Source organism: Pseudopodoces humilis, chromosome 22 (assembly GCF_049639895.1).
Source record: "Pseudopodoces humilis isolate 2021_Gansu_Grassland_sample_001 chromosome 22, ASM4963989v1, whole genome shotgun sequence".
NCBI lineage: Eukaryota > Metazoa > Chordata > Aves > Passeriformes > Paridae > Pseudopodoces > Pseudopodoces humilis.
In genome coordinates, this window is record NC_142221.1 from 5,471,877 (window position 1) to 5,496,324 (window position 24,448).

At 51.8% G+C, this 24,448-nt stretch overlaps 1 protein-coding gene across 2 annotated transcripts; it reads left to right on the forward strand.

Moving 5' to 3' along the window:
• The first annotated feature begins 239 nt into the window (after nucleotides 1–239).
• SH3GLB2 (SH3 domain containing GRB2 like, endophilin B2) lies at nucleotides 240–24,184 on the forward strand. 2 transcript variants are annotated; one of them, XM_014256325.2, is made up of 12 exons: nucleotides 240–445; nucleotides 8,249–8,390; nucleotides 8,693–8,821; nucleotides 9,507–9,640; nucleotides 10,112–10,204; nucleotides 13,883–13,945; nucleotides 17,916–17,939; nucleotides 20,392–20,481; nucleotides 20,684–20,784; nucleotides 21,275–21,289; nucleotides 21,877–22,138; nucleotides 22,773–24,184. In XM_014256325.2, the coding sequence occupies exons 1-12, from the start codon at nucleotides 383–385 to the stop codon at nucleotides 22,878–22,880; spliced, it is 1,224 nt and encodes a 407-aa protein (XP_014111800.1). In that variant the 5' UTR covers nucleotides 240–382; the 3' UTR covers nucleotides 22,881–24,184. The 2 variants fall into 2 exon arrangements, with proteins under 2 accessions (XP_014111800.1, XP_005527309.1); XM_005527252.3 differs by lacking the exon at nucleotides 21,275–21,289.
• The last annotated feature ends 264 nt before the right edge of the window (nucleotides 24,185–24,448 follow it).

Genomic DNA, 24,448 nt, shown 5'->3' on the forward strand with positions numbered 1-24,448 from the left:
CGGGACAAAGCGGCGACTCCGCCCCCGCTCCCATTCCAGCCAATCAGAGCGGAGAACCTCCCTCTGCCGCGCCAATCGGAACGCTCCCGGCTCGGGGATGCGGCGGCGAGCGCGGAGGAGCGGCACGGAAAGGGACGGGGCGCACGGCGTGAGTTCCTATTGGCGGACGCTGACAGCTCCCCCATCGCCGCCGCCGCCCTTAAAGGGGCCTCGTCCTCACCCCCGCCCGCCGAGGCGCTGCCGGTGCACACGGACCCCGTAAGAAGCCCCAGCCCTTTTAAGAGGCACAGAGCGGGCGTCACCCGGCGCTATAAAAGGCGGTGGCGCGGCGGGCGCGGTGACAGCGGGGGCGCGGCGCGGCCGGGGGATCTCCGGGGCCGCCATGGAGTTCAACGTGAAGAAACTGGCGTCTGACGCGGGGGTTTTCTTCTCCCGCGCCATGCAGGTGAGGTGGGGCGAGTCTTCACGGCAGCAGCACCGCTCGGAGGCCGCGGGGTGGGAGGCGCAGGGGATCCGCGGGTCCAGGCCCTGGTGGAGCCGGGGGGGGTTTGCTTGGCCCCGGGGAGGCTGGAGCGGGAGATCGGAGCTGGGTGGGTCTGGCTGTGTGAGCTGCAGCCGTCGGAGCATCACCCGCAGATGCATCACCTCGGGATGTGGGCCTCGGGGTGCTGGGACAGGTCCCAAGGGAAGAGCCCCAGGGATGGTGCTCGGAATGGGGAGGGCAGTTCGGAGGGATGTTTATGCCTGGCGTTTGCTGACCTCAGAGAAAGCTGTGTGATCTGGCATACGGCTGCTTTGTCCGTGCCCAGACCCACCGGGAAGGGATGCAGAGCTCTGGAACAGCTGCCCAGGGAAGCCGTGGAATCTCCCACTCTGGAGATATTCCAAACCCACCTGCATCACCTGCTGCAGGTGACCCTGCCTTGGCAGGGGGCTTGGATGGGATGTTCTCCAGAGGCCCTTCCATCCCCAGTCGTCCTGGGATTCTGTGGGATGGTCCCTGTTGGAGGTGCCCTGCCCCTGGTCTGCACTTCAGCCCCAGCGGAGCAGGAGATCCCAGGCCCTGGGAAAACCCTGGGACGTTCAGGGGATGGGAAGGAGCTGCTGGGAGCGAGCAGGTCGGGCTGCTGAGGCATCAGGACCACGAGAGGAAATGGCAGGAGCTGGGTCGAGGGGTTTAGATTGGAATTAGGAAAAGGTTCTTTCCCCAGGGCACTGGACAGGCTCCCCAGGACAGTGGTCACAGTCCCAAGGCCTGTAGAGCTCAGGAAGAGTTTGGACAACACTTTCAGGTGTGGGGGGGATGCTTGGGACCATTTCTGTGCAGGGCCAGGAGCTGTACTTTGATAATCTTTGTGGGTTTTTCCAACTCAAAATATTCTGATATTCAAAAACTTGAGATCAGGAGCTTCTGGGGATAAAGTAACCTCCCTGGAGCTATGAAGAAATTTGGATACACATGAGCAGCAGAAGTGCAGCAGGTGGTGAGATGGAGCTGCTGAGTGTATTCATTTCTTGGGCATGACTGGAAAACTGCTCTTGTTTGGCCAGGAGAGGGGAGAGGCAGGTCAGAACCACTTGGGATCCTGCCTGGAAAGTGAGGTCCAACTGGTGACTCCGGGACTGGGCTTCTTACTCTGCCTATTGTGTGGGGGCTGGTAAACAAACAGAGCAGAGCTGGCTTGTTCCAGACCTTCTGTGCAGTGGAGTAATTCTGGCTCTGTTGAGGACTGGTCTCCTGTAAGCAGATATCACCTCCTGTAACCATGCCAGTGAGTCATATGTTATGAAAAAGGGAGATATTAACTACAGGTGCAAAATAGGGAGCAGATGGGAAGCCTAAAGATGCTGTTCTTGTGCAAATGACCTTGGATGCAGAAGAAATGCTGGGAAGAAATCTTATGTTTAGAAGCTTTATTGTAAGTCTCTGATAAGTGTTTTTTAGCTCCAAGGCGTAGGAAGGAGACAGGCCTGGGAACAGTGTCTGCACACAGTGATTCCAGAGCAAGGAGGCGTTTATAAATCGTGGCTTCTGCCTGCTACACCTACTCCACTGTCTCGTACATGAATATTCATATGGCTAATTACAGTAGTAATTTATTGAAACCAAATGAGCACTGGTACTTGTGGACAGAGAGCAGGTGTGTAAGGAGGGGGAACTGGAAGGAAAGAGATCTCTGAGGCTGGAAACCACCTCATGAGGGGTCACTACTGGAGGAATTCAGACTTTTTGGGTGCCCACAGAGCCCTGGTGTGGGTGAGCCCTGCCCCTTCTCCCCCAGATCCAGCAGTGACAGCTGAGGTCTGCTGTGGGCAGTAAGGGCTGTGTTTGTAGCACTCTTTAGCACTGCAAATCTTCTAGGGTGGGAATAAGCTGTCTAGAAAAAGCTCTTTTCTGTAGCATTTGGAGCTGCTTCCTCCAGCTCCAGGCATTTAACACAGTGATGTTTTACTGGAACTGCAGCAACTGGGAGATAAATGGACTGGCCATTTTGTGCTGTTCCACTCAGGCAGCATTAACTCCTGCTGGCTGGCAGAGCTGTCTGACCAACACAGAGGAGCTTCACTTGAACTGGAATTAGGGCTCAGCCTAAAGGAAGGGAAAGGAGACGGGGCATGGTCAGCACAGCACCTCTGGGCTGGCTCAGGGCAGGAGCTGGTTTGAAACCTGTCAAATATAACCCTGTGTAGAAGAATGATTTTGGACTAGGCTCCTCATGACAAAAGAACCCCAATTAAAACAGCTCAAACCCACTGCCTCCTTTACATGCCTGTTCCTTGCTCAGGCTTCAGTGACAGGACTCCTCCAGAAAAGCAGAGAACACAGTTGGGGAAAGTAGTGGACAGCTCTGGCACCCTGGGAGTGGGGAACGAGCTTCTAAGCTTGGGTAGGCAAGGATATAGAGCTTGTGTAGGATTCAGCATTCACCTGAGCATGGCCTGTATTGACACTTGCACGGGCACCTGCAGCCATCAGATCAGTACTCTGAGGGGATGCAGCACCTGCAGACACTCCTAACAGGTCACTCTTCATCCTCTTTGATCAGGTGCACCTTCCAGTTATCAGTAAGTGGGTCTGATCCCAAACCTTGGCCAGTGGAAGCTGTGTGGCCACACATTGGATGTCTCTGTTTGAGATAGGCTGTGAGCCAAGCTCTTCCAGGGAGGTCTGGAAATAACTGTAGGTGTCTGTCTTTTGTCAGTTCTGATGTAAACAGGCTCTGGGTGAGAATACCCAAGTGTGAATACAGCTTTTGGGTGCTTATCCCCCCCTAATGTCATTAGTAAAACAGCTAGAGGCTGACGTACTCTAGCTTGAAGCCCCTGTAGACAGACTCCCCCAGCTCCCTGAACTCTGGTGATAAAATAGATTTTTATCATTAGCAGATAAAATAAACCCTCTGCTTGCTGACCTTATTAGTGTTCATACTTTAAAAGTTGAGACAGCAGAAGGGAACCCAAGGCAAAGACAAGGTCTTGGTAGGGACACAGCCAGGACAGCTGACCCAAGCTGCCCAAAGGGATATTCCATACCACAGGACATTGCTCAGCAATAAAACCTTAGAGAGAGGAGGAAGTGGGACATTTTATAGATCACTTTTGTCTTTTGGAGTAACCATGACATGTACTGAGGCCCAGCTTCCCAGGAGTGGTCTCACATCACTTGCAGATGGCAAGAAGACAAGAAAAATCTTTTGGTTTCTTTTGCTTCCACACACAACTTTTTCTTGATAATCTGCCTTTATCTTGAAATATGAGGTTTTCCAATCTTATTTTCAACCCCCTTGTTCTGCTGAGGAGAGAAATGATAGAAAGATTTGGTGGCACCTCACATCCAGCCAAGGGCAGCCCACTACCACAATGTTTTTCCTCTCCTAAATGCTGTGCTCATGAGTTAACCAAACTGTCCCTGTTAATAGCTTCCTTCTGTCCTTTAGCACAGTTTCACTTGGCTCCCAGCCTGGCTTTCCTGACTCCTGGTGACCAAATACTTGGAGCAGACTCTCTATGTGGTCCAGAGTTGCTGAAAATCAGGTAGTTTTCAGCTGCTGAGTGACTGTGGCTTCTTTCCTACTGCAACCCTGTGCAAAGAGGGAGCCAGACTTGCTCAACTGTGTTGTGCTTTGGATCACCAAAAGAGCAAATGTTACTGTGTTTTGGGCATTTTGAGCTATTTGGAGGCTTTGAAAAACCCCACAGTCTAAATCTACTGGCAGGTACAAGAGTCTATTCCTCGTTTAAATCTCCTGGCCCTGGTTTGATCTTTGTAATTTAAAGTGGGAAGTGATAAGTAACATCCAGTTGGATAAAATGGGGACCCTGCAAGGGGTACAAGGGCCTGAACTCTGCCACCAGATCCTCTGCAAGGGGGCTGCAGCCACCCTACCAGAGATCACAGGGCTGGGGTTTTATTCCCCTGACTTAAGGAGAGGAAGGTGCTGATGCTTTCAGCGTGGGCTATTTTAAAGCCTAACTCTGATGTCTTTTAATCACAGGCCCAGCCTGTCTGATCTGTACCTGTACTGCAGCCCCCTCCTCAGCTCAGCACTGCTTGCTGACCCTCCTGACATCCCAGAAGTGTGTCTGCCAACTCTCTTGGGGGAAGGGGCTTTTCCCCAAGCTGTGAATGCTTAGGGCAGCTGCCCTAACTGCAGTCCAGCATGCCCGTGCTCCTTTTGGGCCTGTGGCCCAAGTGCTGCTCTCCTGCTGGGTCACCCTGTTTGCCCACCTGGGCCCTGATAAAGCATTTCTTGTTCCTGCTGGCCAGCCAAGCCTCCCAGAGGAAACCCAACCTTTGGCTGAATTATTGATGTCCTGGAATGCAGCACAGCTCTTTTCTTCCTGGAGAGTGAGAATGGCACTGGCAAAAGGCTGCCCTGCATTATTAAGCACCTGCTCTGGGTCAGCTGCAAGGATGTTTCCTGCAGGGGAACAGCCTCTCAGCACTGAGACCTGGCTCATGATCCCAGGATGCAGATCTGGGAATTGGTTCAGGACTATTGACCCAGTCCTCAGGTTCTAGAAAACAAATGGGAGTAGTTCTGCCATGGCAGGATGGAGGAGCTGCAGGTTCTCAGCACTGCAATTGTCTGTGCTCTGCCAGCCCTGTCTCTCTCCCGGGGGATCTGCACCAAGCCTGTAAATCAACTTGACAAAACAAAGTATCACTCCCATTTGTGGCAATCTGTTGTAAAAGACAGCAATACTTCTAGTCTGGGAGCAGCAAGATATAAAATACTCAAACTCTGTCTTTTTACAGTCAGGAGGCTTGAAGGTATAATCGGTTCATTTCTCCCACATCTCTTGGTGTCACAATGAAATCTTTTCAATCAAATTTTTGTGTTATGAAAACAGATTTTTAGGAACAGAAATCCTTTACAGGGGAGTTCTGCCTGAAGTGCTTGAGTAGCCCAATTTCATAAACTGCTGTTCTTCTACCCTTCTTTTCACTGGGCAGCCAGGTAAGAAGGGACCAGCAGCTGAGACCTGTTGTAACCTAAAATCTCAGATTTCCACTTGCACCAGACAAAAAAAGAGCCAGCTCATAGATCAGTGTAACTTACCTGTAATCTCCTGTGCTGGCTGTGATTCCAGGAGAAGCACAGATCTCATGGCAGGCTGCTCCTGCAGCAGGTATTCCTGCTCTCCTTGCATTTCATGGCACATCCCCACTACTGCTGTGAAGTTGGCTGGGTTCTCTCCTACCTCTAAAAAGTCACATAAAAGGTCAAATTGAGCTGGGTCAGTGACTCTGTGCAGAGGGAGGAGGAGGAGGAGGTAGCACTGGGCTGGGATAGCCCCTGCAGTGAGGCACCAGCCCCCCAAGGCTGTGCCTGGGCTGGGTTCAGCACATCCAGCTCCTGGGCAGGGGTCAGGGAGACACTGAGGGAATGAAGTGTCAGTGGAGTCACAGCCTCCCGCCTTGCACCCACTTCCCGACCTTCATGCACTCCTTTCCAACCCTGAAAGAAAGCCTGAATAGGAGGCTGTTTTCTGGCCTGACCCTTTGGAACCAGGGGCTGTGACTGAGATTCCTGCCCATCCTCCCCTTCTGGCATAGCCCCCAGGCTTGCTGTGATCCTGGTGCTGCCCCCAGCCTTGTCACAAGACAAACAGCTTTAGTGCCTGACTTGAGAGAAGAATTGAGTTTCTGAGTTCTGGCAAGTGCTGAGCTGTGACCCCTGCACTGAGTTACACAAAACAGCCACAGAGGACAGTGATGCCAAAGATGTCACTCGCTAATAAAGCAAAGGACCCCAGAGCTGGAGTGGTTCAGGATAGTGGCAGTAGCACTGTGGGGATGCTGAAGGGCTTCAGCAGTGATCTGGCACTGCAGCAATGCTGTAAGAAGCTGACTCAATTCAGCTAATAAGAAGCTGGGTTTAGGTTTGACAGCTCCAGGGCAGATGCTGATGCAGGATAAGCCTAAACTGCAGGAAAAAGAACTGGACTTGAAAGTGAGATGAGGTCTCAGAATGCTGTCTCAGAAAGGGGGTCGAGAGAGACTTATCTTTGCATCAAAGAGTCTTGGCTTGTTTAGGAAAGATCTTAAACAGATGACTCAAGAATTGGTGCCAAATACCTGGGAAGTCCCAGTTTGCTGCATGGCAGTGACTCAGCCCAGCCTGGCAGAGTCTGAAAACAGCCCTGGGCTCCCAGCAGTGGCAGAGGAAAGCAGGTTCAGCCACTGAGAGCCATGTGTGATCCCCAAAGAAATCACAGACCAAACAATACACCTCTCACTGTGAATCTGCTTTTACCCTTGTCCAGCAATGGCCAATGGACCATGGCAAGACCTAGGTAAAATTACATGCCAGTAACCAGGGACTGCTGCAGGAGAGACCAGGACATGATCCCTGTCCCTGCAGCTGAGGATCTGTCCCCACCTACATCTGGCAAAGCACTCCACTGGCTGGAGCTGAATGGTGCCAAACAGGTCACTGTGTAAACATACCTGGAGGGCTTGTATATCTCAGACATCTGGTAACAGGACTCCAAGGGCTGTTTGCCCCTGCTCTGGGCTCTCCTTATCTCACTTTGTTCCCAGCACTGGGCTGGGTGGGAAAGGAAATAGCTGGCCAGGAAGCCTTTCAGGAAGGGCAGCAGACACCAGATCAAGATCCCATGGAAGGGACATCTTGGCCCATGTAGAGCTGAGCTCTGCTGTAGGCAAGCAGAGAGAAGGTACCAGTGGTAAATCAGACAGGAGCTGCATTTCACCTAAGAGCTTTAGCCAGGCTTTAATCTTTGTCATCTGTGCCAGTATTGCACAGTACCATGTCCTGATGACTCAGCAATGGCATCAGAGACCATTAACAAGGCTTAAGGGACAGCTGGAGCCTCTGTAGGGTCCCAGATAGCACAGCTGTCCAAAGGGTCTTTTAGCATGATCCAACAAGATGCTGGTTCTGTCAAGGGCAGGGAATTGTGCTTAAAAGTATACTGAAGTTGGCCAAGTTCACTGAAAGGAGCAAGTGGGAAATGGGGATGGGACAAGAGGGAATGGGCTCTTCTCTCAGAAATCCCTCAAGGAAACACTGGAGGGTGTCCAGGCCATCTGAGGCTGCATCTCCAGACTGACAAACCTGGTCAGATGTCACTGCCCAGCATGAAAACACTGGAGACTTGCACAGCCTAGTTTTCCCTGCTGCTAATTTTAAACTTAAAAGAAATTGCAGAGGGAGGGATTGTCCATTGCCAGTATGAATCTGAGTGCTGAGAGTTGGACAGTGCTATATTTCAATTCCCTGCATCAGAGTATGTCCCACAAGAGTCACTTGCTGGAAGTGGTTTTATCTAAATTCTGAGTTTGAGCCTCCTGACTTCAGGTGGTAGTGGCATTATTCCTGACCCCTTGCGTTTGCAGGACACAGTGTTGGTCAGTAGGAGATAAAGGGATTTTGCACCTTCCCTCATGTGAAACAGTGGAAACCATGTGCATACTTAAATAGATCCCTCACAACTAGAGTATTTTTGTACTAGACGTTATTAAAAGTTACTTATTTTGGAACACCTCTCAAACCTGGAGTCCATTTTTAGCCCAATGCTTGTTCTACTCTTGGGCAAAAAATTTGCCCTCTTCCCCTGAAAGATGCCCAGGAAAAAGAATGACACCTTGAAAGGCTTTTAGCTCTATTCTAAGGTAAATACACAAGACAGAAGCAGCTTCACTATCCCTTATTAGTTCTCTAACACACTGTAAATTTGCATTGGAAGAACAGACCTAATGACTGCCTTCCTCCTGCAGTTTACTGAAGAAAAGCTGGGCCAGGCTGAGAAGACTGAACTTGATGCCCACTTTGAAAACCTCCTGGCCAGGGCAGACTGCACAAAGAACTGGACAGAGAAGATCTTGCGTCAGACCGAAGTTCTGCTACAGCCAAACCCCAGTAAGTCCAGCTTCTAAGGCTTGAAGGACAAATGTCGCTTGCAGCTCAGTGCTGAAAGACATGGCCTCTGGCAGAGAACCCTGTGGAGTTCCTGGGGCTTGGGAGAAACTTGTCTTTGCAGGCCCTGTCCTTCTTCCCTGCATGGCTGAGAGCACCTCCCAGCCTGGCAGTGCCTGGGGCAGGGACCTGCTCCTGGCACTGGTGCCTGCTGTGCAGTGCATCACTGAGGACTGCATGGGGTGGGCTATCATGAATCCCAGTTCAGGGACCCTCTTTCAGCCTCCCTGGTGTCCCCATTCCAGGTGCCAGAGTAGAAGAGTTCCTGTACGAGAAGCTGGACCGGAAGGTGCCCTCCCGGGTCACCAATGGGGAGCTGCTGGCACAGTACATGACAGAGGCAGCCAACGACTTTGGCCCAGGGACACCTTATGGTAAGTTAGCCTGGCTAATGGAGGAGTCCTGGAAATCCATTCCTTCCCAAGAGAATATCCCCAATACTGTTTTGCATTGAGATGTGTGAAGCAGGCTCATTCCTGACCACACAGAGCATCTTTCTGCTCTTAAATCCTCACAGTTGTCCCTTCCTGAGGGAGTTTTGGGCTTCTTTAAGCAGCACACCTGCACAGAGACACAGCCTTCACTTCCAGCTGTCCTTGCCCCTGCCATGAGCTTTGTTCCTGCTCTCCAGATCAATAGCTGTTCAATAGTGAGTCCTGTTACAGCCAGAGCAGCTGTAACTGCATCTATAGCAAACACTGCCTAATCAACTCATGTTTTCTGCTCTGGTGCTTTTTAATTTGCTGCCCTGTTCCTGTGCCTCTGTTTTATGAGGCGAAAAAGGATCAGTCTGTGCAAGCTGGTAAAGCAGTAAAATACATCAGTGGCATAAGTGCCTCAGCAGATAGATAAGATCAGAGCTGCCCTGGGAGCAGTGAAGAGACGCCTCAGGCCAGCAGCAGAGTGGGTAGGGCTGGAGCTGCTGTGGGACAGGCACGGACGGTCACCTTACCCAGGCCAGGGATGGCTGTGCCTGTGTCCCCAGCTCTGCGGTGAGGTGGCTGAAGCCAACAGCATGTTAATTGGTTCCTCTGGAGCTGAAGGTTCCTGTTGTTTCAGGAAAGACTTTGATAAAAGTTGGAGAGACTCAGAGGCGCTTGGGTGCAGCAGAGCGAGAATTCATCCGCTCTGCCTCCATCAACTTCCTGACGCCACTGCGCAACTTCCTGGAAGGGGACTGGAGAACCATCTCTGTAAGTGTGGGAGCAGGGAAGGGGAAGCTTGTCACATCCCTGGAGGCAAGGAGGGCAGGGGGAGAGGGAAACAGTGCTAAGAGAAACCCTTTTCTTTCCCTGTGATAAAGGATGACTCCATACCTTTCCCCTTAAAGAATGCAAGGATGATGGAGTTCTAACCCTAGATCTGCTCAGGTTCCCTCTCTGATAGGGAAGAGTTGCCAGGTGATGTGGATGAGGAAAGTAACTCATTCCCCACTCCTGCAGCTTGTGGGCACCACCCAGCGCAGGCTGCCATTTCCAGGAGGTTATCCTGTATCCCTGGCAACCAGCCCCAAAACTCTTGCTAAGGAGACGAGCATAGCAACTGGTTCTTTCTCCCTGGCATGTTTTAATAAAGAAATAGCTTTGATTCCTAGGTGATACCACAACCCCTCCTCAGCCCTGCTTCTAAACAATGTGCTCTGACCCATCTCCTGTCCCTTCCAGAAAGAGCGGAGGATCCTGCAGAACCGACGCCTGGATCTGGACGCCTGCAAAGCCAGGTTGAAGAAGGCCAAAGCTGCCGAGGCAAAAGCAGCGGTAACTCCTCCCCTCATTTCCCTCCCTGTCCTTCTGGCCCCAGGGCTTGGCTCACATGGTCAAAAAGTTAGGTTACCCTGCTGTGTCCTGTCTCTGGCAGGCAGGGATGGGGGAAGTCCTCATCTGGGATGGAAGGGAACTGGGAGCAGGAGCCATGTGCCTGTTTGTGAGATGTCCTCCCTTAGGGGAATTGTTGAAGCAAACAGTTATGAGCTTCTGGAGGCTGGAAACTTGCATTTGACCCAGACTCCTGTCTCCTGACTGATCAGGGTTGCTGGATGAGTTGTGCTAGTCACTAACAGGCTGCATCTTCTGAGGACTTGCTAATTTTCACAGGGGGATCTTAAACCAAGCCAAGAGAGAGCTGAGCTGGGAGGTGCACAGGGCCAAGGCTGCTGGAGCTCTGCAGCAGTCCCAGCCTGTCAGACTAGTTGGGATTCTGCTAGCTCTCAGGCAGGAGTGCTGTGGGAGCCTCTAAGGGGTGGCCAGGGTCAGACTGGCTACCAGCTCTGTCCCTGAGCCTCTCTGCTCACTCAGCTCATGGTGCTCTAGTTACAGGCTTATCTTGCTTGGCTTTGGGGAATTCATCACACTGGGCACTGGTGGCTTCCCTGGAGGGCCTGGTTGGAGCTGGTTGTCATCCTGTAGAGCTCTGGCTGTTGGTACAAGGATCTGCCAAGTTCTGCTTTTGCCTTTGGGCCAGGAGCTCAACTGGCAAATGTGTGCAAGTCAGAATCAGCCAGTCCTTGTCAGTCAGTCTCTGGGATACAAGGGGATACCAGCCCAGCCGCCCTGCTATGAGCCTGTTTCTAACCATCTGCCAGCTGGGCCTCTGGCCTTGTCTCTCTTGTAGCCAGTTCCCAGGTGTTTTCCCTTTTCTCCAGCTCCAGTTACATCCAGGGCAGATGGGGAAGCTGGTCTAAGCTCAGCAGCCTCCATCAGTGGGTCTGACAGTGCTCAGGACAGCTGTGAACAGAAGTAGTAGCTGCCCTTTAAAAAAGCCTCCTCTAATCAGTCAGGTCCCCCAGATCCTCTGAAAGTAACTTCAGTAACTTCCCCATTCCCCTTCTGGAGGGGACAGTGCCCCCAGTCTCAGGGGGAACTGGTGGCCACTGCTTTTATCTCTAAGCTCAGATCAAAGCAGGAATTCAGATTCCTGAATTCACTCCTGTGTTTCCTCCCTTCCCACCCTCTTTACCTTGCAATAAGGAGGTGATCCCGAGGCCTCTCACCTGCACACACCCCCCTGGTTTAGGGACTCCCCTGTAGCTGGGAAAGAAAAACTTGGTTTCCCACTGGAACTTTTGGGGTGCCCCAGGTAGGTGCAGAGCCAATCCAGGCTTTCCAAGGTGTCCTCCCCAAGCCAAGCCTCAAAGTAGCAGAGTGGCTGAAGAACAAATTCAGTTGCTGCTGTGGGGACCCATCTCTCACCCAGCTCAGCTTAAAGGTGGCGTACCTGGGCTCTGGGTGCCTTCCTGACTGCTGGATGACAAGGCAGAAGCTCCCAGCAAAGGGGAGAGCTGCTTCCCCTGCTCTAAACACCTCATCTAGATCACAGCATTCCCTGTAACGTGCCTGGAGTCCTGTGTCACACCTCCCCATCCAAGCTGAAGTATCCCAGCTCACCTCTCTCTTGCTGCTCTTCCCCTCTGTAGCAGATTCGTGTTCCCACAGCTTCTGTCTCCTGATCCCCTCGAACACTGCTGCCCAGACCCGTGAGCTGCTGTGGAGCACCTGGGCTTGTGCATTTCCCACAGACTCTGTGCTTTGTCCTTCCTGTTGATGCTGTTTTGTTTACTAACCTTTTTGTTTTGTTTCTTTGTAATTTGCTCAGTGTGAGGGAGATGTGAGTATTGATTGTGCTAACAGTGCTGTGATTATTTTTTTCTTCCTTTAACACCTCTCATTGTCTCTTTTCCATTTTTAAAAAGAAAATTCATATCTCCTTTGTCCCATTGGGACTGGCCCTGCAGCATGTTCTGAGCGTGATCAGGGCTGTGGCTGCCTGGGGAAGGTGCTCCAGAAGGATGGGAGTGTCAGAGACCTGCCTGCAGCCCCTCTGGAGCACCCCTCGGGTCCATCCACATTGCCTGCAAGCAGTGCTCAAGAGGGGCAGGGGCTCCCCTAAAGACCCCCTCGGGCTCCTCCAGCTGTGGGCAGGAGGAGGTGGGCTTGGGTGGCCAGTCCCTCTCTGGGAGGGCAGCCCAGAGACAATGACAGGCAGGATGATTCTGGTTGTGCTGCTGTTCTGCCTCTTTTCCCCATTACCAGAGTGGAAGGGGGAGGGAGGTGGGTCCCTGTTGACCACTGCTTGCAAATACAACTTCTCCATGCACAGAAGTACAAGAGAAGCTTGCCTCCTTCATCCCGTGTGCTGTGACTAGTTTTGGGACTCCCTGGAGACCAGGGAATGGGAGGAGAGGTTTCTTCAGTTGATCTTCAAAAAACAAAAAGCATAAGCAGCTATTTCTGTGAAACATCCTTTCTCCCCCCAGGGAGGAGTCCAGCCTGCTTGTTCTGCTGGTCTCAGACCTCACTGGTGCATTTTTCTCCCTATGTTCAGGTTTAACTTGCAATAGGAATTGCTCCTCCTTATTCCTTCCTCCAGCCATCCCTAAAACTCTTAAATGTTATGAAAAAAATAAAAATAAAAATAGTTGGGACTGCCTGACTGCTCTTCCACACACTGGTCACTCATTCCAGCCAGCTGCTTGGGGCCCAGCAAAGTGGGTCAGTGTGTATAAGTGGATCTGGGTGACTGCAGAGAGATTAACCTGGGGGAGAGAAGGAGGGGCCTGAGGGGATTAAGCCAGAGCTGGAATCCAGCAGGCCTGTGCCAACCCTCCACAGCAGCCACTGTACAGTAAGGGCTGACCAGGAGGATTCCTGATGTCAGGCAGCTCCTTGGTTTGTCTCTAGGTAGTGCTACAGTTGAAGGCCATGCCAGGAGGATGCCTGGTCTTAACTGAATAAAAGCACCACATTATGTGGTTGTTAATGAGCCCATAACTATGTATGTGGGGGTGGACTGGATCCATTGCAGTTCCAGTGAGGAAATCTCTGGAGTGTTCAAGTCTTTGTGTCCCAGGGCAGAAGTTTAGCTATGGAGAAGGTGGTTTGGAAGTTTCCTGATCTCTGGGATGAAAACTCCTATGCTGCCTTTGGTGAGACCTGGCTTGGCTAAGCCATGTGCGTTCCTGAAAACAGCAGATCTGATCTGGCTCTGTTAGGAGGAAACAAAGCTTGGAGACAGTGAGAGCAGTAGAAGGCACTGTGGAAGGAAACACTCCTACTTACAGTGACTGTAGGCAGGAGACAAGGGGAAGGGAGGGACTGAGCTTAATGCAACACGAGCAACCTGCTGCTCGCAAGGGAATGGGAATGCCTTTGGGGTCATGCTCTATGATACCTGTGAGTGCAGGCAGAGTTCCTGACACTAGGATTGTCTGCTGTACCAGGTGTGACTGCACAAGCCAGTCCACCTCCCAGTGCACAAGCCTGGCCTCCACACACCACTGCTGAGATGTCGGGAGCCCTCCCTCCTGCCTCTCATCAGAATCCAAGCAAAGCTCCCAGCACAGGCAGGAAAAAAGCCACTGCTCTCTTGTTCCACCCAGTGCCCAGTGACTCCTGTTGACTCCTCTAGTGCCTTGTACGTGACACTCTATTCCCCCCCAGGCTGTGCCTGACTTTCAGGAAACCAGACCTCGTAATTACGTGCTCTCCGCCAGCGCATCAGCGGTAAGATCACCTCCTCCTGGATACTGCCTCCTCCTGGATATTGCCTCTCCAACCTCTTCCTGCCCCTCTCTCTACCTGACTTAAACTCAGGCCTAGTGCTCTGCTGTTTTCAACATTTTAATGTGACATGGTCTGCCCAGGGTTCCTCTGACTCAGCCCTGAGGATTCACATCACCCCTGTGGGGGTGCCTGCTCAGGGACTGGCCCTTTGCAGCTGGCTTTGCTTTCCAAACCGGCTTCCTGCCAGCCCTCTTCCACATTTCTAGTGGGGATCTTCTGATGGGTTTTTATTGCTAGGGGAGCAATTGAGAGGAACAACCTCCAAGAGTGGCTTTTCTGGATGGTTCCAGCTGTATAGTGGCAGTATCACACTGCCTGATCTGTACCATGGTGTCAGAGGCTTTGAAGCTGGTCAAGAGAAGCAAAGGTGGAGGAATCTCTCTGCCACCAGTGTCAATAACAGTGGAGGTTTGTCTATTCTGCAAGCAGAGGTTATTTTATACCATTTCATTGTGTTGGCAGCTGTTCCACAGCCAGATGTGCCTGGGGTGGGTGAGCAGCCCGCTGTGTCTCCACTCTGATGCACTGAGTGGTTGTGGCCAAGCAATTGACTTCCCACACTGTTCATGGCTCCCCATTGCACAATGTCACATTTCTCGTTAAAATGTTGAAAACTGATCATCTTGCTTCCTAACTAGCATTCAGAACAACACTGATGCCTGCTAATAGAATAATCTGGGATAAACAGAAAGTGCTGGGGAGTAGGATCCACAGCTATGAAAAAGGACAGCCCAGCCTTCTCTGAAACAAAAAACACTATGGAAACAAGCTGGATTTGGTTAATGGGAAACCCATCCCATTTGGAGACAGAGGTGTGTCTGAGCTGACAGCATCAGTGTTAGTTCCTAGGGGGATCTGTCCTGACCTTCTTGGAGGGTGATGCTGGGATCAGAAATAGCTTTGCACAATACCTGGAAAACGATTTCCCTCGATCCCAAGCTCAGTGATGAGAGTCTTGCAGAAGAAGCTGACATTGGTGAGGCTGCAGCAGCTGCTCTGTTCTCTTGTCTCCTAGTGCAGCTCAGAGCCAGCTTGTGGCTCTGGATTTTCCCTTGGGAAGGTCTGTTCCAAGGGACTGCAGTTAAGTTCTGGGAGACCCAGGAAAGAGAAACTGGGCTTTCCCTGCCTCTGAACAGACCAGGAATAAAGCACACCTGAAGACAAGCATTTGTACAGTGTGCATTGGCACCTCATGCAGTGCCCAGACCCTCAGTTGGACACATCCTGCCCTCACCAAAAAGGACCTTGGTCTGCTTCTGTTCTATTGCAAAGCTGCTCTGGGGAGCAGGTGCCACATACAAGAACATAACAGGAAAACAGATTTTGTGAGGTTTTTTAGCCAACAAGTGTCTACCCTGGGACATCTGTGCCTAGTTCAGTGCTCCCTCATCAGGCTCTGCTGGTGCTGGTGGCCCTGGGCAGCAAGAGCAGGGCTCTGGGAGCACTCCTGCTCTGGGAGAGTAGCCAGCACTGACCCGATCGGGTTTGGTGATTGCACAGCAGGGCCTCCTACCAGGAGTGCCTGTGGGAAAGGTGCTGCTCCCTGGCTCTGAGCAGGCAGGGCTGCTTTGCTGCAAGCTCTCGAATCCCAGCATTCATCCCAAGGGGTCAGGCACTGCAGCAAGGTAGGAGCTCTTCATCCTGTTGCTCTGCTTTTCTTCCAGGCCAGAGTCCTTGTGCTACTTCTTAGTGTGCACTGACAGTGCAGAGCGGTGGCTGCTGCTCAGCTCGCTCTTGAGCTCGGCTCCTTTCTGGAGGGAGGGGTTGGTTATGCCCAAGGTAACAGCTTTGTCTTACAGGTGAGCAAACAGGTCAGCTCTCTCCTGGACCACACGCCCTCAGCCGGGCTGATTTGGATTCTAAATTTACATTGTTGGTTTTTGGAGAGGTGGATAACACGGTGCTTTTGTTTTTTTCCCTTCTGCGACAGGAGGGCTCAGATGGAATTAAATCCAAGAAAAAAAGCACCTCCCTTGTTTTGAATGAGTTGGAGGCTGAGGAGCCATTTCTCCTCTCTCCCACACTGACCTTTTGTTTTTGTGTAAGAAGGTGTACGTGAGCTGTGCAAGCCTAAATATCCCTTTCTCTCAGACCCTGCCACATGCTGTACTCCTAGGAATGATTCCAAGAAAAACATATTGGGTACCTTGATGAGGATTCCTCTGGCTTGAGCTGGGGTGCAGGAAGACAATAGCAGATTGTGGCCTTTTCTGCTCTCTGAGCTGTCCAAAAAGGATCCACACAGAGTCTTAGCCCAGGGGTAGATCTGGGTAAAGCTGGCCTGTCCCAGAACACCACAGGGTCAGTTCTGGAGGTGACACAGCAAAGGCAACAGAAGAGAAACAAATCTGGCTACAAATTTGATGGGTGTTGCACTGATTAAATGGGGCTGCCATGGTTTAAGTACTGTCCACATGAGTAGGAAGGCCTGGGATCAGAGGGGATCTTCCCCTATTTCTTATCTTAAACCTTGCTCCAAAACCATGGGGATGTGCTGGCAAAGGCCTTGTGCCACAGAAGCAGCTCAGAATCTGTTTCTCTGCTTCCTGCAGGAAGTTCCCACCACCTCCTTCCAGAGTAGGAGCTCTTAGAAGGGGAAGTGATTTGTGTCCCCACACATGGCTGGAATTGGCCAGGCCTTACTCAGACCAGTTCCTGATTTGCAATAACAAAACATCCCCTTAAAAGTCAAAGAAAACATCCACCTCAGCATCCAGACCAGTACCATAATTCCACTCAAGTAAGAGATGCCAGCCATGGAGCAGGGAGCAATCCCACGAGCCTGGCAAAACACCTTCTTGCTTCAGCCCCTCCCCAGTGTGGCAGGTCCTGGAGGTGCTCCTTATATTGCCTGCTGAAGTCTCTCTGCACCTGAGGACAGTTGGTGAGCAAAGCCCAGCTGGGAGAGCCTGGTCCAAACACAATCTGCTCTCCCTCTGACACTCATGTCCAGCACAGGTGCCCCCAGTGCAAATTCAGCTGTGTCTGGTGACCTTCCCTGACCTGCAGAGGTGACACTGGGTGGGGAAGCTGAGCTCCACAGGGGTCACTCCCTTGGCCCCACTGGTGTGGGTGCTGCAGACAGGCTGCTGTGCTCCCGGATCCAGGGGGATTTCACCTTGCCAGGAGGACTGAGGCAGACTGAAAAAGGCCAAGCCAAGGACCTCTGGGAAGGATCAATGTGTTTTTCTGCCTCCTCTCTCCCTTTGCCATTGCTGTGTGTGACTTCTGTTCATTGTTTCATGTCCTGAAGCCAGATCCCACAAGCAGCTGGAGGTATCCAGTGTTCTGCTACCTCAGGTGTGCCCCTCGGATGAGGAGAGTAGGAAGGAGAATAGGAAGGAGTCGTGTGATGTTTTGCCTGGCTCAGAGGCAGCATCCAGCCCGTTTCCTCCCTGCTGTGGCTGAACTGGCCTGTTGGCAGTGCAGGCTGGGTGGGTTATCCCCTTTCCCTGGACCATGGGTGAGGAACACTGGCCTCTGTGTGGCCTGAACTCAAAAAGCTCACTTGCCTCCCCACAATCCTAAAAGAAAGGCTGTCCTTCAACACCAACCTGTACAGCTTCAGCAAAGGGAGCCTTGCTGTGCAGAGGACTCTGCAGTTAATCCTGTTTTTTTCCTGGAGCCCATGGAATGCAGTGGCTGTAGCAGCGCTGGCAGGGAACAGAGCTGGCGTGCTGCTGGCTCTGGTGGCAGGGACTTGCTCTCCCATTGCAAAACTGAGCTCGAGGGTGCAGGAATGAGGGGAAGTGGCATGGATCTGGCAGCTGCTGCTGGGTGAAGGGCTGGCTTGTCCCTGGAGTTGGCCTGCTGTGTCCATGGAGCGTCCCTGCCTGTTGGTGTTAGTGCCGCGTACTTCACGACGTCTCCAACACTGATCTCCTTTCCTGTTGCTCTGTGGCCCCTACAGCTTTGGAGCGACGAGGTGGAAAAAGTAAGTACCCAGCTGGAATTGTGCTCAAACCTTCTGGGGGTGTTCAGAGGATGGGGGTGCTGAGGAACCCTTCCTGCTCACAGGCAGGGAGGATCAGGGCCCATTGCTGTTGTGTGCCCCAGCCCTGATCCCTCTGTGTGGTTCAGTGCAGCTTGGGATGAGCCGTGGGCCCATTGGCTGTCCCTGGTGGGAGACACTTCCCCAGCATCCAGATGTGTGTCTGTGCTAAAAGGAGGCTCAGAACCCTGTACTGTGTGACAGGAGCAGAGGTGATGCTTGAGGTGTGACCCAGCTCTGCTCCTGTGGCCAAGGCTCTGGTCCTCCATGTGCCCTGGTAGCCTAATCCATCCAGCTGGCTCCACACAGAGCTGGAGCAAGGACAGAGCATTTCCTGTGCACAGCCCCAGCTGCTGCAGGAACCAGCTCAGTCGGGGGGAGGTTTGAAGCCTCAAGGAGTTGATTCTCTCTGGTTGAGCTGCACTTATCCTTCTGATCCATGGAGGCTCTGGAAGAGAAGTGTGACTTGTCCATGATGGAGGGCTGAGACCAAGGTGGGCTCTGTGTGGAGCTCCAGCACAGCATGGAGTGTCCAGCAGAGACACCTGGGATCCTGTCCCTTTCACACCTCAAACACCCCCAGCAGGCATTGCCATGAAGCCTGAAGTGCAGGGTGGCAGAAGTTCCTGTGTGCTGTGCATGACAGCAGCCTGTTGCTCCAAAGGCATCTGCAGAATGGACTGGCTGTTCCTGACCCAGCTCTTCCTGTTTTTAAATCCTTTGGTCCCTCAACCAAACAAGCTGGCTACAGTCAGCTATGAGCATGCAAGGATCTGTTCCTCTCCCCTCTCTCCTTGGGCTATTCTGCTTGGATATGAAGTATATAAGTAAGTGCTGAAGTTCTCCATGCCTTGGAGAAGCACAAGACTGGAAGGGGCTTCCCAGGTCACCATCCAGCTCTGGCTTTATAGGAAAATACATCCTGCAACTTCTCAGAGTTGGCAGGGAGAGGCAAATCCCAGGCAGCACCAAATGGAGCGGGGTCTGCTTGGCACAAGTTTAAGTAGCTCTGAATACTAGAGTCTCAGCTCTGTTTACCAAGAATCTCTTGGTGTTTTGAAGGCATTGCACTGGTATTTCCTGTTACATTCCCCCTTCTCCTTTAAATAATCCCCTTCGCACAGAGGATGCGAGAAAATAGATCAGTTGAGTTGCAGCTTAAAATAGACAAATCTGATTAAAAGACAGTCAAAGCATTTCTTTGTTGTGGCCTGGCTCTACACTGGTAGTGCTGGTACCAGATGAGAGCTGTGTTGGCCCCATCTTGTCCTGCTGGGAATACTGGGTCTCCTCTGGGCTCTCCAGTGATGTGGCCTCTGCTCTGAGACTGACAGCCTGGGTGATCAGCCCTCTGGGCTCAATTCCACACATGTCAGTCCTGTGCCAGAATGGTCAGGGCAAACCCCTGCACCAGGGCAGCTCTGATGGCTGCATGCTGCATGAGGAGGGCAAAGGGTTCTCTTTCCAGTGATCTGGAGATGAGTGGGTGTCACTCTCCTGTGACCAGTCACAGCACATCCCAAAAGGGCACCAGCACTGGTGCTGCATGCTGGAGAGAACACATGGGGATGCTTGTCACCCCTTTCCATCAGCAGGAGGGAGAGCCAGCAGCAGAGCACTTGGCTGCTCCAGCACTTCTGGAGATCTCCTTGTCAGGATCCACCTGGCTATTCTGGTACTGCAAAACTGCCCCAGTGTAAATGCACTGTTTGGTGGAGGGGGAGAGATGGGTCTCCACTGTGAGTCTGTCTCTGAATTCCCAATGCCTGCTGTAGAGCTGCCAGCTGTTCACCAGTGTTTAATTTCTCCTAGCTCAGAATCAGTAACTAGCCCCAAAGGAGACCCTTGGGTAGAAAAGCTGGATTGGGATGTTCATCTCCATTGCAGATTTAATTAGCAGCAGCAGTTTGGTAAATGCTGCCTGGCCTCAGCCTTTGTTCTCTGGTGTTAAAAACAAAACCACTGCACTTCCAGGGAGAAGCCTAGGGAGGCTGTGACGTTCCTATGCCTATAGGTGCAGAAACGGGATTAAAGGGATTGGAGCTGCCATGGGACTGATTTCTCACGTACCTTGGGATTAACAAAGCCTCCCCATTTTCATGGTCTAGTCATGTGGGAGTAGGAGCATCCATGCTTGATGCATCAGTTTTGAGCTGCCATGCCATCACCTGCAGTGATCCAATGTAGAATTAAGAAGGAATCGAGCTGAAATACAGCCAGAGGTCTCTGGCATCCCAACCCAGGGTCTCTTTGGGTTGCTGCTCAGTGTCACAGCTGCAGGTGGATCCTGCAGCAGCCGTGCCTTGCTGCCAAAGCAGGGTGTGGAGGTGGGGGGGCTAAAGAGGCAGCACAGGGCTCCTGCCTTGTGCTGCCTGAGCCCCCATCCTGTTTGCAGGCGGAGCACGAGCTGAGGCTCACACAGACCGAGTTCGACCGGCAGGCAGAGGTGACCCGTCTGCTGCTGGAGGGGATCAGCAGCACACACGTGAGTCCTCCTGGGCACCCGGGGCTGACAGGGCCTACAGAGACTCTTGGCTCCTGCCAAGAGGATCGTGGAGTCCTGCATGTGGAATACAGGTAGAAGAGGTGGTAAATTTGGGGCACCTCAGGGGAGCAGTAACTGGATCAAGAGAGTTTCTGTGCCTGGCAACCAAACTCAGTCAGGCTGATGGTCCTCATCCCTCCAGGTGAATCATCTTCGCTGTCTCCACGAGTTTGTGGAGTCTCAGACCAACTACTATGCTCAGTGCTACCAGTTCATGCTGGATCTACAGAAGCAACTGGGCAGGTAAGAGAATAGACTGCTTTTACTTCTCTGAGGGTTATTGATCTCCTTACCTCCAGCTCAGGGCTCTTTCCTCCTCCCACGTTGTAATGTTGGGCAGAAGTTATAAAGTTCCTTCATTGGAACTTCATAACTCTGACAGAGTTCTGAGTTTACAGAGTGGTGACCAGTCTTGGTGGTGGTGGTGCATTTAGAGCAGGTTTTGCCATTGGATTTTTACATTCCTCTCAAAGCACGATGGCCATGGGAGTTTGAACATTCTTCCTCTAAATTAGTTAAATCACACAGGACTCAAATTCCTGTTGCCAAGCAATGAGGCTGAGCATACTCTGCTGCAGCAGAAACAAATCCCAGATTCCATATTCCATGCTGCTGGCTGCACATCCCATGGGGTGGGCTTGGATGTTCTGTCTGCTACTGTCTGACCCAGGAGGGGCTGTTGCCTCTGCATGCTCACTCACACTCCTGTTCCATTCTTTTTCCATGCCTGCAGCTCCAAAGGAGAAATGTAAGTATGATACTGGCCAGGAGGAGCTCTGAGGGCTCTCCCTCCCTCAGTGACTCTGGGGTCTCCATGTGATCACTGCCAGGACCGGAGCAATATCCCCTTAGAGAACTGAGCCTGAGCTCCAGTCCATCTCCCTCTAGAGAGCCTGCAAAGCCTGGGAGCCTCCAGCTGTGGCATCCAGTTCAACAGTGTCAATGCCCATCCCTTTCCAGAAGAATTAACAGGCAGAACAGAGTGTGTGAGAGCAGGGTAAGGACACAGCACAATGGACCCAAACAGAGCTGAGAGCAGCACCTGCCCAGCTGCCTCTGCAGTGTCACACGTCAGTCTGGTACTCTGCAAGTTGGTGAAACAGAGCACTGGAGTCAGAATAGGCAGACAAGTGTCTCCTGCTGCTCAGTCTCAGTTCCTGAGAACTGAGGGTGTTTCCCCACTGAAGGGCAGTGTGGCTATGTTACAGCTGGGTATGTAGGCTGCAACCCTTGAGCATCATCTGTGCAGAGCAGCTGCTGAAAGGAAGAATGAAAGCTCATTGGGGTTCCTCAGGCTGGAGCCTCACTGAACTGTGCTTTTTTCTCCTGTGGAAGATTTTCAGGCGCGTTCGTAGGCAACACAGAATCCGCATCTCCCGCAGCCGCTGCCTCTCCTCCAGCTGTTGCTGCTGCCACGCTCCCGGCTGTGCCTACAATTCCAGTGGTGCCCACAATTGTTGGGGTGCCCAACACTGTGGCAGAGGGTGTGCTGAACCCCAATGAAGTCAAGCCTCCTGCCAGTGGGACACGCAGGGCCAGAGTCCTCTACGACTACGAAGCAGCTGACAGCACTGAGCTGGCACTTCTTGCAGATGAGGTTGGTGGCTTTCCTGAGAGTTGGATTTGGCTGTAAGTGCCCAGTAGCCTGTGGTGTGCCCAACAAGGACTTTGGCTCCTTTTCCTGCCCCTAAAACCTGCTTTATCAAACTAATAGAGTCTTTACCTGGATATCAGTATCTGCTGAATTGCAGTTGTGCTCACAGCCATTTACTATTTAACATCACCCAAATAACTCCAACTGTTGAAGCCCAACTGTATCCAAAATAAAACACTTCAATACTCAGTATCGTCACTGTGACCCTCAAATGCAGCTGCCTTATCCAGAGCCATGGGATAAGATATTGGCTGGAGGCCTGCTCTAATCATGCTGACAAAAAAAGAAAAATCAGCAAGTTGGACACTCTTCTGTTCTCTAGACTGAACTTCTGTATTCAGAAGGGATGACATAGCAACATGTAAAGTCAGTTTGGAGAATGAAAAAGCAACAGGGACATCACTGGGCAGTTTTCCATAGATCTTGTGTTAAAGCTGCAGATAGCTCCAGGGAAAGGGCACAAATGCCTGCTAAATGAACTTCAGGAATTACTGTTCTTTCAGTCCCCATGTGACTGAACTTCTTGGCTCTGTCTGCACAGTAAGGTCCTGTCTAATGTGCTATCTTCTCTCCCCAGATGATCACTGTGTACAGCCTGCCAGGCATGGATCCAGACTGGCTCATAGGGGAAAGAGGGAACCAGAAAGGGAAAGTTCCTGTCACTTACTTGGAACTGTTAAGTTAAATATTAAGGAAGAAGAATGTACAAGCAGAATGCACCCCTCATCTGGCACTTCTAATGCGGATTTCCTCATCCGAGACCATTGCTCTCTTCAGGGTCGACACTCCATTGCTAATATGGGAATTGTGGGAAAGAAGTGGGAAAACTGTTATGGTGAGGTTTGGGAAAGGGTTGATGGCACCCAAGACTGAATTTGTTACCTACCAGTGCAGCCTGCTTTGAGGTTAGTCCCAATGGCACAAGATTCCTTCATTACTTTTTCCCTTCCCTGCCCTAGTCTTGTTCCTCACAGTGGGGAAGAGCTGTGTCCCTCAGCAGCTGCTCACCAGTTACATTTCCCTGGTGTCTGGTGTGGGTTAGTGCCTGTCTGCCCCTCCTCTCTTCTCCAGCAGCAGAATTGCCCAAGTCCAATCATTGAGCATTCCAGTAGGGAAGTGTCCCACACACCCCCTCTGACATGTCCTGGTACATAAGGCAAGGCTGCAGTTCAAATTTAGGAGCCTGTTAAAGCCACCCACCCTGCTCACCTGGGGGAGACCAGCAATGCACAGCTGGCCAAGAGCCATAATCACTGTCCTGGGGCCTGGAGGCTCCCACCTACCCTTGTCCCCTGAAGCTGGAAGATTTCTTTGTGGAAAACAACCTTCTACCGTAGGGCCTAACCCCAAACCTCCGTGCAAGGGACCATGCATCTTGCTTGCATTTCCTCTGGGAAATTGCTCTTGGACTGCAAAGTTTACAAGCCTTTTTACAAGCTTTGCACCCTGTGTTATTGTCCAGGCTTTTCTTTCAGTGTGTCTGTCCAGGCATGTTTTAGCCTGACTTTATTTCCACCCTGAATTACTGGTTTAATGAATGTTTCCCCTCCCATGTCAGCAGTGAACAGACTTGGTGCATCCTAGTGCAGAAAGGGACAGTCCCACCTGCTGTGACCCCCAACAAGGAGCTGTTCTTGGCCATACACACACCACGGCCCAGGCTGTCCTTGAGGGATAGGGTGGTTCAGCTCAGGTGTGTGTTTGCTGCTCACTCTGGAATGAACTCTTAGCTAGAGCTCACCTAAAGGACTTCCACATGATGTGTCACAAGTTTTCCACTCAAGCTGGATGGAAGAGAAACTCACCTGCACCAAGCTCTGTTCACACCCTTCCCCTGGGTATGTCAGAACTAACTTTGCTTGTTTATTGATCTTTTGCACTTTCCCCAAAGGTATCGTGACCATTCTAATGTAACAGGGCACTGAGCACCTGTGTTTGTGGGGCTCGTGGGTTTCAGCACTTATTTGCCAATAAACAAACTGCCTGACCTCCTGCCTCAGCATCTTCTGTGGGCTCAGAGCTGTCCTTGCTCCCCAGCCACAGGGCTGTGGGGACAAGCAGGGCGACAGAGGAAGCAGCTCAGGTGAAAGCTTCAGGCTTGGAAGCTGGGGTTAAAAGCAAAACAAAGCTGCTCATCCTTCTTGTCCCACCTGACACTCCCAACACGCTGTCAGGGCCTTGTGGTTCCTTTCCCAGCTGACACATCTCAGTTGTACTACAGCTTCAGGGGCTCTGAGAAACAGCAGCTCCTCC